At 41.4% G+C, this 17,587-nt stretch overlaps 1 protein-coding gene across 1 annotated transcript in view; it reads right to left on the bottom strand.

Annotated features, from left to right (window-relative positions):
• The window catches only part of NIBAN1 (niban apoptosis regulator 1), a 134,853-nt gene extending 121,128 nt beyond the window's left edge, over positions 1-13,725 (bottom strand). Inside the window, exon 1 of the mRNA XM_080648661.1 lies at positions 13,268-13,725. Coding sequence (XP_080504787.1) covers positions 13,268-13,322 — 55 coding nt within the window. The 5' untranslated portion in view covers positions 13,323-13,725. The remainder of the gene's footprint in view (positions 1-13,267) is intronic.
• Between the last annotated feature and the right edge of the window lie 3,862 nt (positions 13,726-17,587).

Genomic DNA, 17,587 nt, shown 5'->3' with positions numbered 1-17,587 from the left:
TCAAATGTTAGAGAGGACTTCCCTGGTCCCTTGTCTGAAATGGTAGCCCTCATCACACTCTTTCCTCTTCCCTGTTTTTAGGTTGCTTCATCATTTTATTACCACATGCCATCTTAATATTTGTTTATTTATTTCTCACCACCACCACCTTCATAACGGAAGTCCTTCAAGAGCTGTTCAATAATCTGTCTTGTTCATCTCAATTCACAGAAGAGGGCACATTCTATTTGATGAGTAGAATGAAAGATATGAAATGACTATCTCACCATTAGAAATAGATGTGTTTCATTAAGTTTTATAAGTTCATCCTCAGTAAGATTCTTTAGAGAGACTTAATCAAACAACTTTTGCACTAAGGATAAAACTGAGGCCTAAAGACAAGCTCAAAGTCATGTGGTAAGCATTAGAACCAAGCCTCAAATAACCTCTTCCCTACCAAATTTCATGTACTTGTCCCAAAAGTCCACGCTTCCTACTGAGTCTAGAGCACACTGTAGTCTCAACTCCATAAATTATAGAAAATGTGTATCGGCTCAGTTCTGGTTCAGGGCAGTACTATGATCCCCATTTTACAGTGGGAGAAACCAAGGTTAGAGGAGATAGGAGATCTTCAAAAGGTTGTACAGCTAGCAAGTGATGGGGCCAGTACCTGAACTTGGGTAGTGTACCTGCAGAGCCAATATTCTATTGAGTTAAGAAAGCTGCACATTTAACATTCATGATGAATGTTTTATAAGAATTGATCTGCTCTGTATGTTCTTTTTTATTTTGTTCACTTTTCTGAAAATGGAACAAACATAAGTATCATTTTGCACATTTTTATTACAAATCTTAATGTTTTCCCTCATTTGCAAAATACATCACATGAATATATTTCTCCTTTTAATGAACAATGCAAAGTTCTAAAATATCCCAGGAAAAATGATGAGTTTGGTTGTCAAGGCATCATGTGTTTTCATAAAAACCATATGGAAACACTGAGAGCTTGCATTCTCTTTCTCAGGCACCCCTTGATGTCAATAATTGTGGTGATTGGAAATAAGCAAAGTAGTGATGGTATCCCTCAAGACTGTCTCATGAAAGTGTCAAATAACAATACTGAAGAAATGAAATACCAAAACACAAGACATGTTAGTAAGAGAGCCCCTAATGTTGTAATGGGTCAGGAGGCATTCCTATGGTTCTTTTCAGAACTTCGAAATCTAACGACCGCTGAAAATGCGGAGAAATGCAAGTACAGCGAAAATGGAACATTCCAGAGTGTAGGTGACATATAATCTTTTCCAAAGGGTCTGAGTGAGGTACTATGTTATCTCAATTTCAACAGCAAATTATATAATTCAAAATCACTTACATTATTAAAAAGTCCTAAGAGGGCAAAATGATGTATTAGAAATATATCATTTAAGATAAGAGCTTTTTAAAATCTAAACACTTATCTTAAATATAATTTAAATACACAATGGCCCAAATGCAATCCTATGAAAATTAGTGCTTTACAGAGGGAGAGCCAGTTGGAGGGAGAAAAATCCCATGGGAAGGAATATTCTAGAACCAAAAGATCATTAGAGATTCCAGACATCCTCTTAAATTTGGCTACAGAGTCCAGAGTGGGAGCCAAGAAGAGAAAATGGAAGAAAAGATCATTAAGCCCATCATTTATTTATTTTAATTGATATCTACTCTACCACCTCCTGGCTAGGAGAAAGTGGTAGTCATGTTAAGTCCTAGGATGACACATATTCCCATATCTTTCAGACAAAATCCAGGAGAGACAGGAATAGTTTAGCACTTCTTTATGAGCTTAAACATTCAACAGAGGGACAAAGGAGAATGACCTCAGGGCTCTTTTTTTCTGGGTTCATCAGAGAGTCAAATACCAGCCAGTCTGTCTACCCACCTGTGCATGCAATTCTTCAATACCAAGGGGAAGCTATACTTAAGTTTTAAATTTAGGGCTGAATCATACAGTACATAAGATTAAAAAAAGACTTGCCATTTTCAGGATTTTTACATATAACGCTGAATTACAGTATATTCTGCTTGGACTGGAAACTTAAAACTTGGAGATTTGGGGTTTGGTTTAATTTGATTGACATTCCATGGACTATGAAAAGAACTCTGTACCAAGGTGTGGATACCTGAGTTCTAGTCCCATATCTGCCATTATTAGCTATGCAGACAGGCAGGGGTCGCTCACTCAGTCACTGGGATTATAATTAGGAGATTGGGTAGATGCTTCTCTCTCAAGTCCCTTGCAGCTCTATGAATCTTCTACAAATCTTTATTCAGAAACAAAAGTCTAAAATAAATATCATGTGAGCCACGGATGTGAGCCTCTAGGGTAATTTCAAGATTTCTTTGGCACATTAACATTTTTAAAGTGTATTTAACCCACTAGAACCAAAATAATACTGCTTCAATATGTAATTGATATTAAATATTAATGAGACATTTTACATTCTTTTCTTTGTACCAAGACTTAAAAACCCAGTGTGTATTTTTCACTTGCATCATATTTGGATTTGAACTAGCCACATGTCAAGAGTTCAATGGTCATACATGTCTACAGCTCAAGCTCAGAGGGCTGAAACGTTGCTTACCTAAAGATCATGTAAAGAGACAGCCTACCTTCAAAGTGAGAGTATAAAGTAGAAAACCTATTCATTAAAATATTAGAGTCAATCTGTTGAGGGGATGTAAGAGAAGAGGTGATCAACAAAAGGAGAGGACTTTTGCCCGGCCAGTGTTATTTAGTGGTTGAGGTCAACCTATGAACCAGGAGGTCAGGGTTCAATCCCCAGTCAAGGCATATGCTCAAGTATGAGGCTTCATCCCCAGGTGGGGGGCGTGCAGGAGGCAGCCGATCAATGATTTTCTCACCTCATTAATGTTTCTATCTCTCTCTCCCTCTCCATTCCTCTCTAAAATCAATTAAAACAAACAAACAAGGATAGGACTTTTGATAGAAATTGCCAAACAGATACAGAAGGAAGCTGGGTCATGTGGAAACGCTAAGGTTGAACAGGAATGGACCTCAGACCTGGCCCATAAAATGTTGGCAACTAGTCTGCCACTATCCCTCCTCTTATCCACAGACACATGCAGGATATCCAGTTAAGGTCTTTGTGCCCCTAAGAATAATGGAGTCACTAGATCAGGGTCCTACTCTGGAATCTGTGGAACCTTATGGGATCTGCAGATAGAATTCAGGGGGTCCAAAAGTTGAATGGGGGAAGTAACAATTATTTTGATTAACTTCCAACTCAAATTCCGCATCTCCTTCAGTATTGTGTATAGGCAACAAACCATAGCAGAGTAGAGCAGTACTTGTGACTGTCATCAGTCGAGATCACAGATGTTTTCACTGCACATTTCATTTGCTGCATGTCTTAGAAAAGCATTTCATCAAGATGACAGCAGTTATTAGACCCACCACAAGATCTTGCCATTGAATGCATAAAGAAGCCCATACATCATTATATTACAGATTTTAAAAATTTTTTGATAACTGCATTTTCATAAAATTGGTTTCTTTTATTATCCTGTGAGTTATTTTTTTTTTTTCAATTAAAAATGTCATTCTGAGAAGGAATCCATAGGTTTCACCAGTCTGTCAAGGGGTCCATGGCACTAGAGAGAGAGTCTGGGTCCCTGAATGACTCCACCCCGTCTCTACCCCACAGGGGATCACATTGGATTGTATAATGGGTGAGCTATAAATTATCATGTCAAGCTACTGAGATTTTGGGAGTGTTAGTTTCAGAGTCGGGCCCATTCTAATATGCAACTGAAATTTGGCTTCAGGCCACTGGCAATTGCTTCTCAGCAACCAGATTCCATGCCCTGAAGACAGTGGTACTGTCTTTACAGATGTGCTGGTGAACTGGGTCTAAACAAACAAACAAATATCTATCCTAGCTGACTGCAAGCTACCAGTAAGATGTCACTCATCTCTGAGTTAGAAAGTGATGCCCAGATTCAGCGCTCACCAGACAGTATGAGCTAAGTCCCAGCACACAGCTGCTCTTCCCAGACTAGAAAGCTGTGTTGCTACTGCCCTCCCCTGATTCGAGGGGAGGGGTATGTGTAGAATCTTGAGAATAATTGTTTAAAGGCTCCTGTTTAAACCTTTGTGCCTGACTCTTTCATAATGAATAAATAAAGCAGAATACCTTAGACACAGTAATTTGTAAATGCAACAAGCTGTTGAAAAGAATCTAATTAGCACTAATTACAATCCTAGAATGTCCCAACAAATTATGCCATTGCTTCTGTAGAGGCATTGTGTTTAAACACTCTGAATCATTAATTAGTCTGCAGAACAAATGTGTGAGATAGGTATTATTTGGCAGCATCTGAAAGCCAATTATTTACTCTGGGAAGGCCTGATGCCATCTCTGATAGTAAAAACAAATTTATTAGCATAATCGTAGGATTGGGAAATCAGAGGATTATACTGCCTTCATTTCTGAGCTCTTTATCTTCACTGGGCATTACTGCTTGTCCCCATGTTATGTATGAAAAACTGATGGCAGCCAGTTGACAGATTCAATATAACAGATTCCAGCTTCAGATTCAGTGAATCCTCAGGAGAGTATCATGCCTGCTCTTCAAATCTGAAAGCTCTATTTATGAGGCTTTTGTGTCTTGCTCCACAAATATAAATATTTTCTTCTATGGTGAAGAAGGTCCCTACAGCTACCATTTTACTTAAAGTTTTAAAGTGACATACTAAGCCTGCTTTTACCTATTTGTAAGTGCCATATTATGTTTTGCAAACATTTGGATGAATTTTAATTTCTGGATTAAGCTATTTATAATCATATCAATATTCACTTCAAAAAATTGTCCAATAATTTAGAATTAAGGTATAGTCAAGCATTTAGTAAATGTTTCAGTTTATACCAAGGGATAAATTACTGGTTTAGCCCATAAAGTAAATAAGTTACTGTTCAAATCCTATCAAGTTGTTTCTCCTTATACTCCTGTCCATTAAAGAAAAAGCTATGTGGCCCTCGCTGATGTGGATCAGTTGGTTGGAGTGTTGTCCAGTACATTGAAAGGTCTCAGGTTCAATTCTGGGTCAATGCACACACCTAGGTTGCGGGTTCGATCCCAGGTCAGGGCCCATGCGGGAGGCAACCAATCGCTGTGTCTCCCTCACATCCATGTTTCTCTCTCTCTCTCTCTCTCTCTCTCTTTTTCTCTCTCTCTCTCTCATTTTCTCGCTCTCTTCATTCCTCTTTCTCTCTAACATGTCCTCAAATTAGGATTTAAAAAGTAAGAAAAGAAAAAACTATGTAGAGAGGTCTAGGAATTTCTGAAAGAAGATTTGATATCCTGTTAACTTTTCTCTGAGACATTTACTTCCTGCTTCACAATAATCATTCAATAAATATTAGTGTTTACTGTTATTGTTATCATCACTAGAGGTCCGATGCACGAAATTCATGCAAGGGCCTTGGCCCTCGCAGCCCCGACTTCGTCCAGAAGGTCGTCCGGATGGTCGTCCGGACGGTCGTACTGATGTTTGGTCTCATTAGCATATTAGCTCTTTATTATATAGGATTCCTCAGACTAGGAGCTATCAATTTTCACTAAGAATTGACATCCCATATAACATACAGTATAGGAAATATAGTCAATAACATTGTAATATCTATGTATGGTGACAGTTGGGTACTGGAAATATCAGGAGGCACACTTTGCAAAGTATATGATTGTCTAACCACTATGCCGTACACCTGAAACTAATACAAAATAATACTGAATATAAAAATGTAATTTAAAAAAATTTAATAAATCAATAGATTGATAGTCATGCTCTTAGTCATGCTCTAAATTCTAATTTACTTTAAGTTTAAACAGTACATTTCAAAAAATGTTACTAACGTAATCCTCTCCGATGACACTATTTTAGATATTTATACTCCAGATATACACATGTTTCCATTGTTGCTAATAACATTTATCTTATTCCAACTCCAAGCCCGTGTCTGCTTTGTTCAGGCAATTATCCGGCCGTATCTATCTAACTCATTCAGCATGACTTACATAGGAAATTTACTTTTAAACAAATGCGTTCAATTCAAATTGGGGAAAAACCTCTGAATTCTTTCGAGCTAATCACAGAAATTATCACTCATTCCATGTAGCCCCAAAGATAATGGCACGTGCAATATCCACAGTTTTCCTTCTGAGTTGATCCTGCTCCTTTGTCTTGGCCCCAGACCAGCGCATGTCAGCAGTTCCACACACAGACCTGCTCTGCCCCTTTCCCAGATCTACCGAGAATGCTGGTAACAGGTATACATTCTCCAACAGATGTTCCAACAGACTTCAAAACACAGTAGATATATTGCTCTTTCCTAAAGACTGGAGAGAAGGATTTTTTTAATATCTTCCATTTCTCTCCTCATTGTATTCACGTTTTCCTCTTTAACATATGGAATATATTTATAAAAACTGTCTTAACAACCTTGTCTGCTAATTTCACCAGGTCTGTAATTCCTGTCTTTTCTATTGATGGGTATTTTTCCTTAGAGTTATGGACAGTTTCCTGCCTTTCCGTTTGCCTGGCACTTTTTGCTTGGATACTGGAAACTGAATTTTACATTGTTGCGGGTGTATTTTGTTGTAGTCCTATAAAGAATGCTGGACTTTGTTCAGGCATGCAGATCAGTTACTTAGGATCAGTTTGGTCCTCCTGAGGTTTGCTTTTACTTTTTATTTTTTTATTTTTTTGAGTAGGTCCAAATCAGTCTTGAAGCCAAGGACTAATTTCTGCTTGCTACTACTGAGGACTCTACAATGCTCTGTGTCTTACAAGGTCTTTCTATTTTGGATGATGGGAACACGAACGATTGTCAGCTCTGGATGAGTGCCAGGAATTGTTTGGCTCTGTAAATCTAGAGACACAATCTGCTGTTCTAGAAAAGGTTTTGTATTCTACATTTTTTAAAAATACATTTTTTAGTGATTTCAGAGAGGAAGGGAGAGGGAGAGAGATACAGAAACACCAATGATGAGAGAGAATCATTGATCGGCTGCCTCCTGCATGCCCCACACTGGGGATCGAGCCTGCCACGCGGGCATGTGCCCTGACTGGGACTCGAACCTTAACCTCCTAGTGCAGTGGTCGGCAAACCGCGGCTCGCGAGCCACATGCGGCTCGCGAGCCGCGGTTTGCCGCTCTGTTGACTAATGAGTTTGCCGACCACTGTCATATACTACCCTTTACCTCTTTGCACACGATATGCCACAATTGCCTAATCCTCACAGCTTCCAACTACATGGTAACATTTAGTCTAGTCCAGTGGTCGGCAAACTCATTAGTCAACAGATCGGCAAACTGCGGCTCGGGAGCCGCAGTTTGCCGACCACTGTCCTAGTTCATAGGTCAACGCTCAACCACTGAGCAACACCGGCTGGGCTAATTAGTTGTTTTTAAGAGCCATTATCTTTTGGGGGAGCTTGTTGGGCAGCAATAGATAACTGGAAACAGTGGTTCTATGAGGAGACAAAAAAGGTCTAGGATTGGGATGGAGCACCTGAAGGCTTCTGGGATAGCTTGTGAAGTTCTTTCCATTTCTTGACCTGGTAATGGCCACGAGGAAATTTGCCTTATAATGATTCACTAAGCTCTGCACTGGTTTTGCATGGTTTTCCAAACCTGTATTTTACTTTAAAACAAAACAAAAAAAAAAATGGTTTATTAAAAAGGAAAAAAAAAAAATCCATGTGGTTTGGCATAGAAACACTTACTCTTCTTCCAAAATTCCTTCAGACTACGGACTCTAAATCCTTCGGGCTCCTAGTAAAAACTATTAGTTTATTCTAATCCTACAGACACCAACATCCACACATCCTCAAGCATAAGAATATAAGCTTCTTGGGTCCTAGACCTTGAAATTTGCAAAACTGAATTAATTGCTTTCACGTTTCTAAATCTTTCCCTCTTTCCTCTAAGTGAGAAAAAACATGCAGTACCAAAAAAGGCATTTTTATAAATTGGCTTGCATTTCCTTATTGGCAGAAATGTGCTAGTCCCTTTTTTAAGTGAATGTTCAGTTTCAAAGGAGAAAATCTGTATTGCATTTGGAGTTTTGTTTGGTGGTGGTGGTGGTGGTGGTGGTGCTTGCGTGCGTGCGTGCGTGTGTGTGTGGTTTAGTTTGCAAATGTTAGCATTTTCTCTCTCAAGTTCTAAGTTTTACTAAAGTGCTTTAAACAGACTGTAGCAAATGAATTATACTCTTTTATTCTTTGTCTTCCTTTCCATTATTCCTTCATCTTCACTTCTGACTTCATTCCCCGTTCACAATGCAAATTGTTGTATGTACCTTGTTTCTTTATTTTTTTAATATAGTTTATTGATTTTTTACAGAGAGGAAGGGAGAGGGATAGAGAGTTAGAAACATCGATGAGAGAGAAACATCAATCAGCTGCCTTCTGCACACCCCCTACTGGGGATATGCCTGCAACCAAGGTACATGCCCTTGACCAGAATCGAACCTGGGACCCTTCAGTCCGAAGGCCGACGCTCTATCCACTGAGCCAAACTGGTTAGGGTTATACCTTGTTTCTTTAGATGGTATCACCCAGCTTCACTGACAAAATAAATTACAATTTCTGATTAGGAGATTAAAATTCACCATCAAAGTTCACACTGCATATTCTGTTAAACTTTCACAGTGTGCTTATTTTAATTATATTAGAAACGACTGTTACTGACTGAGCTCCTGCTGTGGCACTTCCCACCTGGGACCCAAAGATTACAACAGGAGTAACACTACCATCAGTTCAGTAGTCCACAGCAAAAGTATACTTAAAAATGAAAAACATTAAAATCACTATTGCCATGTTAGGACTTACTATTATTTAAAGCACCCTTGATAATGCAGCCAATGACCATAGAAAAAAGAAATGTTTCATTGAGCAGATCTTTTTAAAAATATATATATATTTTTATCATTTATTTCAAAGAGGAAGAGAGGAATAGAAACATCAATGATGAGCTGCCTCCTGCACACCCCACACTGGGGATCCAGCCCACACCCCAGGCATATGCCTTGACCAGGAATCCAACTGTGACCTCCTGGTTCATAGGTCGATGCTCAACCACTGAGCCAAGCCAGCTGGGCCAGATCTTGATTTAACATTTGTCTCTATGAGTTTATCAAAGCATAAATGGGGACCCAAGAAGGAAGGTCACTGTTTCTCCCACAAGTGCAGGAGAAAATGTGAATGTGTCTCAGTTAGTGTCTTTATTTCTGTTGAATCTAAGAAATTCTCAATTCACACTAAATTCCCAAAGTCTTGATTTCCATTCACAAAATCTAAAGGTGGTCGAAAGTAATTATTGCCACTAGAAATCCCCAACCTGCAGTCATTTTCCTAATTTAAAACTCCTACTAGTTTCATCGGTAGGTTGGCATGCTTGAAGGCATTTAAAAAAAAATTTTTTTTTATTGATTTCAGAGAGGAAGGGAGTGGGAGAGAGAGATAAAAACATCAAGATGAGAGAGAATCCTTGATCGGCTGCCTCCTATATACCCCCTACTGGGGATCAAACACACAACCCGGGCATGTGTTCTTGACGGGAATTGAACCCAGGACCCTTCAGTCCACAGGCCGACTCTCTATCCACTGAGCCAAACCGGCAAGGGCTGAAGGAAATTTTTCAAAAATTTTTTTATCAAAAGACAATGTGCTCAATCTACGTTTGTGTGTTATTTATACTGGGTCTGCTCCTTCTTTCTTCCATCCTTGCTATTCCCATCAGGGGAGCTGCAGTCCCTCATTTCTTAGGAGTACCCATTCCTTTCTACAAATTAGGAACTGAAACAAATACCAATGTTACAATCATTGCCCACTTCCTACTGCCATTGCTAGCCAGATAAATTGGACTCCACGAGAACTTTGTCATAATTATCCAGATAAATCACACCAGGTCTATGCCCATCTCCTACCAACAAATCCTGACTGAAGAATAAGCAATTGTGTGGACTGGTACTACACACCTACACTGAGAAGCCTGCAAACATGTACAGCTCTCCTACCTTTCACTTACCTGGTCTAGGAGGACTTCACTCTGGATACTGTTATCTGAATAGTTTCTTTTTTTTAATATATTTTATTGATTTTTTTATAGAGAAGAAGAGAGAGGGATAGAGAGTTAGAAACATCAATGAGAGAGAAAACATCGATCAGCTGCTTCCTGCACACCTCCCACTGGGGATGTGCCCGCAACCCAGGTACATGCCCTTGACTGGGATCGAACCTGGGACCTTTCAGTCCTCGGGCCGATGCTCTATCCACTAAGCCAAACCAGTTAGGGCTGAATAGTTTCTTATACAGCCACCTAAGCTAACTCTTACAGTACACGTCTAAGAAAAGAACAGTTTTCCTAACTGCTATCAGGCCTAGAAGTGCCCAGCAGCCCCCACCCAGGACCTGTGTATCCCACAGGTCTCAGCTGTAGCACTGATTTTCCAGTACTTTCTGACCCTCCATGGGACTTATGTGGAAGAGTTTTCAGCTTTTTCTTTTGATTAATTAACAATTCAATGATAATTTTTATAAGGAGAAAAATAGTACTTAAACAGGAAAATATTCTGTTTTTGAAGCTATAGTTCACTTTTAGGCATACCAAAAGTTTAAGAAAAAAGAAGGCATAGAAAGAGAGAATTGTCTTAAATTGGCCACTGATACCTAGATTGTCTGAGCTTTCTTTCTCACCAAAAGAAGACACTTTTAGGTCATTCCCTGAAAGCTAACAGATAACACTGCCCATGTGCTTATAAGTTGGTCTCTATTATTTATTAGTAAAAACATCTTATCCAGGGAAATTACTGAATGTCTTCTAGAAACAATTCTGAAAAATTATTTTGTTGTTGGAAATGTGAATGTGGAAGTAATTTTCAAAACTAGCATTGTTAGAAATGAAGTAAGTCTTTAACACTTCTGATACCCCTTTACCTAGATATTTCCCAAATCCTAAGAAATAATGTACTTTCAAAACATCCATGTGACAAAGCTCACTATTCACACACAATTTTGAGGCACACAAACCCAATGGCAGCCGTTCAATGATTCACCTACAAGTATATGCTGATTCAGACAGCTGTTTCTAACACATACAAGATGAAGTTAACAAAACTCATTCCAAATATACTGACTATTTATTCTCCATATGTTAGCAAGTTTATCAAGCTTGAAAGAAACTTATTGTCTCAGCACAAGAGCTTTCCAATCTATATGTAATATTTCACTGGCAGCTACTTTATGAGAAATGGGTCATAAAAATGTGTTTAATTTTTACTGTCATACTTTCAATCATTCTGCTTACAATTAAATCATAGCTTGAGAAATGGCTAAAGAATGGGCAAAGCCGAGAAGATAGTTTTCCCAGAGATCGGGAGCTTCAAAGCCATCAGGAAATCCCAGCCCGGTGACCTTCACTTGCTCATGCACTAACAATTCACTACACCATGCATTTTTCCAATGCACTTTTCTTCTTTGGCAAGACTTGTATGCTCCAATGAGGCAACGTCTCGTTTTCCCTGGAGGTATTCTGATGTTAACTCTTCCTTACATACCTTCAAAGTTCCCTCCCTAACAAAGAATGAAGAGAGGAAATTGGACAAGACTAAGAGGATGTAGTCAGTGTCACACAAGTCCTTCCTGGGCACTAACTGTCTCCTGTCTCTCCTGTGTAATAATCTCATTTCAGAATTAAAAAGGTAACACATTTTCTTATCACATGAGTACAATGTCTGCATCAACAATAACCATGACCCTGAGGTCTTCTTCAAGCATGCTGATGCCTCTCTCTCATGGCTGGACTTCCAATGATTACTGTAGATGGCCGTCCTTCGGCGTTAGGTGTTTCTCAGCTTTTCAGTGAGATAAAATCTTATAAAACAGGTGCCATAAACATGTTTTGCTAATAACGCAAAGCAAGCTCCTTCACACTATGTTCTACATTGTTCTTTCTGTCCCCTGCACACTGGTGAAAAAAACAATCCTATAGCCAAATGTGTAAGACTAAGATAGGCTTGGTTTAGCTCTTTTACTAATATAAACAAGTCATCCATCTCTCCCCCATTTTAAATAAACAACAGCCCAGGGATACCTGACCACATTTTATCCACTGACAGTATGGATTGTGGATGACCGTCTAGCTCCAAAAACACCAGAGCAGGAATCTGCAGAATCAATTCCACGGTGCTCAAGTGCCCCGATTTGATATCCTTTTCAAATGCGTTTAAGTGTTGTGGTGGCTAAAAACAAATATGGATTAAGAACCCTAAATACATGCTTTCTTCTTAGAAAAAGATTTAGGGGGCCAGAAAGCGGTATCTGGAAGAACTGAGCCATTTCTTAACAGAAGTAGGGTTTCATGCCAGAGTTTCGTGCCTAATTTAGAAGCTATTTCTAAAACCAGAAAAACATCCAATTCACAAGATAACCAAATGTTAGGTAGTGGCTGCGGGCAAGGTTGTGGGGAGGAAAGACAGAGAGGCCAAGTACACCCAGGAGATAAGAGTCATGCTTTCCTGCAGTTTCACTTCAGTTAAGGCTTTTTTTCTTCTGCCTCACACTCTTTTCTGAGTCACCACACCTCTGAAATTCTCTCAAAATGAGTTTCTCCTTTGTAACTTTAGCAACAGTTACAAAATACATTAGTGTTCCTCTTTTGCTTCCCCCGTTCTCCGGGGAGGGAATGAACCCTACAACCTGGGCGCATAAAGGCACTGTCCTTTCTGCCTCTGATGAAATCATCCCCCAATTGACGCTCTGAAGTTCAAGTGAAACTGTGGCCAAGGCCGCGTTTTAGAAAACCAGGCCAGCATGACCAGGAGGGAAATTCTGCTCCAGGGGCCGGGAATCCCCAGGGAAAGGTCTAGAAACCAGGGATGTCCCCGGCAAGTTCAGAAAGAGCTCAGAAGGAAGAAGTCCAAGGCCAGGAGGGACAGGTGTTTCTGGGCGGAGGGCAGACCAGACCCCCAGGGGGGCCCAGCGGAGGAAAGGAGGTCCTGCCCCACCCCGCAGCCTGCACCTGCCTCTCCCCGCCCTCCAGCGGCCCTTCCCCAGCATCCCCGGCGCCCCCCGAGCCCACCGCGCCGCCAGCTGCACCCGCGCTGGGTGGAACCTGGGGACCCCCGTGCCCGCAGGTAGAGCGCGGGGCGTGGAAGCCTGGGCGCCCCCTCGGGGGCCAGTGCCCGGACGGCCCGTCTGGTTCCAGGGTCCCCCGGCGGCGTACCTCGGATGTAGGCGCACTTGCCCTCGTCCAACTGGCTGGAGGCCGAGGCGCCCATGGCTGCGGGGCGCGCGGTGCTGGGCGCGGCGACGGCCCTGCCCACAGGACGGCTCCGGTGGGCACCCGCTGCTCGCTCCTGGCGGCTGAGGCGACGGGCAACGGGGCTCTGCGGCAGTTAAAGGGCCAACTTCCTCCGAGAGGCGCCGCCTTCTGGGACGCCTCCTCCAGGCCCGCGCCCTCCTAGGAGCTGGGGGCTGGCCCCGGCCGCCTTCCCGCCCTCGCTCCGCCGCGGAATCCTGAGGGGATGTCTAGTCTGGAAGGACTTCCCGCGCCTTCCCTTGGCTGACTTCTGCTTCTCACTCCCAGCGGTTCAGGGCAGCCGAGGAACACCTTGGGGTGAGTGGACCATTTCCCAGGGGACTGGAAACGCCGGAGAGCTGGACCTTCCCCACCCACATCTCACCAGGTGGAGTTCTAGACTCCTTGCTTTGCACACCCTCTGATACAAGAAGGAGTTCTTCTCAAGCATCACCCAAGAACTTGTTAGAGATGCAAAATTTGGGTTTTTTTCCTTTTTTTATTTTATTTTATTGTTTAAAGTATTACAAATAGTAGTACATATGTCTCCTTTTTTCCCCCCCATTGTAGAAATGCAAAATTTCAACTCCCTCCCTCTCGGCCTCATACACACACACACACACACACACACACACACACACACACACACACACGGCCCCGATTAGAAACTCTGGGAGTGGGGCCCAGCAATCTGTGTTTTCAGGGCACTCCAGGTAATTCTGACACCTGCTGGAGTTTGAGAACCAAGTGCAACTTGTACCTTCCTGCAGGCAAGAAGCTGGGCCAAGGAGGGAGTGGGGAATGAAGAAAAAGAAGGGAAGGTAGGGGAGGGTGGGGGTAAGGGGGAGAGATCAACCAAAGGACTTGTATGCATGCATGTAAGCATGAGCGATGAACGCGGACAACAGGGGGTGAGGGTGAGGGCAGGACTGGGGGGATGAGGGGACAATGGGGGGATAAAGACACATTTGTAATACCTTAATCAATAAAAATTAAACCAAGAAAGAATGAAAGGGAAGGAGGGCGGAAGGAAGAGAGGGAAGGAGGGAGGGAGAAAGGAAGGGAGGAAGGAAGGAAAGAGGAAGGGAAGGGAGGGAGGAAGGAAGGAAAGAGGAAGGGAAGGGAGGGAGAAAGGAAGGAAGGAAGGGAGGAAGGAAGGAAAGAGGAAGGGAAGGGAGGGAGAAAGGAAGGAAGGAAGGGAGGAAGGAAGGGAGGAAGGAAGGAAAGTGGAAAAACTTAGAGCAACCCAGGGCTGGGTTCCACAATGTGTTCCCAGCCCTGAAACTCCTGAAGACTTGATCAGTCTGTTCTTGCACTTCTAAGTTCAGTTCCTCTCCTTGACCAACTGGAAGCAGTTCATTAGAACGGGCATCTGTTCTTTTCCCACAGCCACTATTTAGCTTGGCAACTTCTCCCAATTGCGAACCAGCTTGGGCCGAAGGGCTACCACTCATGTTTTAATGACTCCTGTTGACTTAACCCCCAAGGTCAAATGGTCTGTGCACACAAGAGCCAGGTCTGAGGGAGCCTTTGAAGGCTCTTCCCTCCGAAGTTAATTCTCTAGGATTTTAACACAAAGATTTCTCACTCCCCATCCCCAGTATCTCACACCCAACATTCCAATCCATCCAGATATCCTCTCAATTCTACAGCTGACCCTTAAACAACATGGGTTTGAACCTCGAAGGTCCATTTATATGTAGTTGTTTTTCAATACGTATACAGTCAGACTTCGATATACCCCCCTTTCAAATTCCTCGATTTTGGTATCCACAGGGATCCTGGAACCAATCCCCTGTGAATACCGAGCATTTAGGGAGTCGGAAGTCACCCTTGAATTTTCTTTTGGGAGAGTTGATGTCCTAATCCCCTGTGTTGTTCAAGGGCCAACTGTTCAAAATTCCTTTAATGGCCAACCATGTGTCATTCCCTCCACTGTTATCACCCCCACAATTTCTCACCTGGATAATTACAATAGCCTCCTAACGCCTCTCCTTTCTTCAGAGAAAAAGCCACAAAGTCTATCACTGTCAGCAGGCCCAAATTCTTCTCTACCCTCCCCCAGGACAGCTCTCCCCTTCCTCTCTCTGATCCAGCCCCAGTGGCCATTTTGCCCTGCTAAGACCACACCATGCTCTTCCCTTAGATATTCACATGGTTCACTCTATTAAGTCTCAGTTATTTTAAATCTCCACTTAAATGCTAACACCTCAGAGAGGCTTTAGTTAAACACCAGTCCTCATTTCTCTGCTCCTTACCCTTCATATTTCTGTTGGTATCACGTAGCATCACCTGACATGTATTTCTCTCTCTGTCTCTCCCTACTGAGACAGAAACTCCATAAGGTCAGGGATTTTCTTTGTTGATGCTGTTTCTTTTGTTTGTTTTCCTTTATTATTATTTTTTCTTTAGGGACAAGGATTTTTATTCATTATGTTCTCTGATGTATCTCAAATGCCTAGAACAGCACCTGGCACATAATAGGTACTCAGGAAATAACCACTGAATAAGTGAATGAATGAAACATAAAATGTAAGAATCTGGACTCAATAAAAGCTGTGATCTCAATGACTAAAGAGCATTTCCAAATAGCTACATATGCAATGATTTAAACTATTCAGTGTTCAATTCTTTTCTCAATATTGGCTCTAAGAATTAAGCACATCTCCTCAGAGTAGTTTTATTATATAAATTGCTATAAGTGTGCCTCAGAATACTGTTTTATTATGATTATTATTATTAAAGAAAACTAATTTGGGTTTTAGCTTGTCACCTTTTGATGGGAACACTCTGAGAGTAGGCTGAGTATTCTGATTCATCATTCTGTGCTCATTTGCAGCATTCACAGATGGAACAGTGTGCAAGGAAGGATTTGTATGGTATAGTATTAACAAGCTTTGTAACCCAACAGTTCCAGCTTCCAATCCTAACCTGATAACTTAATAACCATTGGACCTGGTCAAGTTGCTCAACTTACCTCTCTAAGTCTCCTTATCTGTTAAATGGAGCTAATACCCCCTGAGCTGTTATCAAAATTAGATTTGAGCAGGTCTATGAGGGACTCCTGGGGACATAGTATTCAGTAAGTGGAAGCTAAGGTTGTTATTATCAATAAGAACAAGAGTGGTCAAAGAAGTAATTTTTTAGAGAGAGTGGAATTTTAATTGGACCTTGAAAATCATTAAGAAAGAACATCTGTTCCCTTTTTTTGCCCAAACAAATAAAGCACTTTTTCCCAATCACTTTACAGAAAAAAAATTAAGGAATTCATTACTTTAGTCATTGTATTTAACATTTGCAAATCCTATGTGGGCATCATTTTATTAATCACACACTAAAAATTAGTCTCCAAGCAACTCAATAACTTTATGAACCAGATTCAACTTCATATGATTCAAATCAGCTAGTTTAGAAAATATCCTATGCAATGTTATATTTCTATTAAAATATTCTTAAGACCATTTCTTTCAGGTAAATAACACATCTACACCAATAAAAGAGAAAGATGCAAATTGACCGTATCTTCGCGTCGCCTACCAGCCAATCAGGAGCTAGTATGCAAATTAACCCAACAAAGATGGTGGGTTAATTTGCATACCCAGGCGCTGAGAGGCCAGGGGCGGGGCAGGATGCTTGCGTCATCACCATGGCAATGACGCAGGCATTCCGCACTGCCCCAGCTGCTCTGGGCCTCTGGGGCATCGTGGGACGGCAGAAAGGTAGCTCCGAGCCAGATCGATGGCGGTGCTGGCAGCCAGGGGAAGGAAGGCCAATTCTTGCACGAATCTTCATGCCTCGGGCCTCTAGTACTAAAATAATTGCCTTTTTAATGTCTTAATTGAGATATATTCACATAACATGAAACTCACCCATTTAGGTTACCTTTATAAAAGGAAACAAATGAGTTAAATAGACATCTAGTACCTTTAAAATTTGTATTTTGGGATTCCCTTGCATGACATAGAACCATGAATCCCTTGGTTACCGTGTTCTCATTGGAGTTAGTGACATCTGTCTATTTGGGCAGTTAGTGACCTTGTCTATTTAACTGCCCACAAAAGAGGTACAATCTCAAACTTCTTTGAACTTCCCCAAGTACCTTGCACTGCCCCATAATATAGGAGTAAGAACTTTGTAATTACATGATTAGTTGATAAGTACACCCGGTAAGTTACATAGTTATCTAATGTAATCTGCACAGAAACCCACTAAGGTAGGCACTACCATCATCATCATTTTACAGAT

Source organism: Plecotus auritus, assembly GCF_963455305.1.
Source record: "Plecotus auritus genome assembly, chromosome: 12".
Classification (NCBI taxonomy): domain Eukaryota; kingdom Metazoa; phylum Chordata; class Mammalia; order Chiroptera; family Vespertilionidae; genus Plecotus; species Plecotus auritus.
Note: the sequence above shows the minus strand (reverse complement) of the source record. Positions and strands in the feature narration are given on the sequence as shown.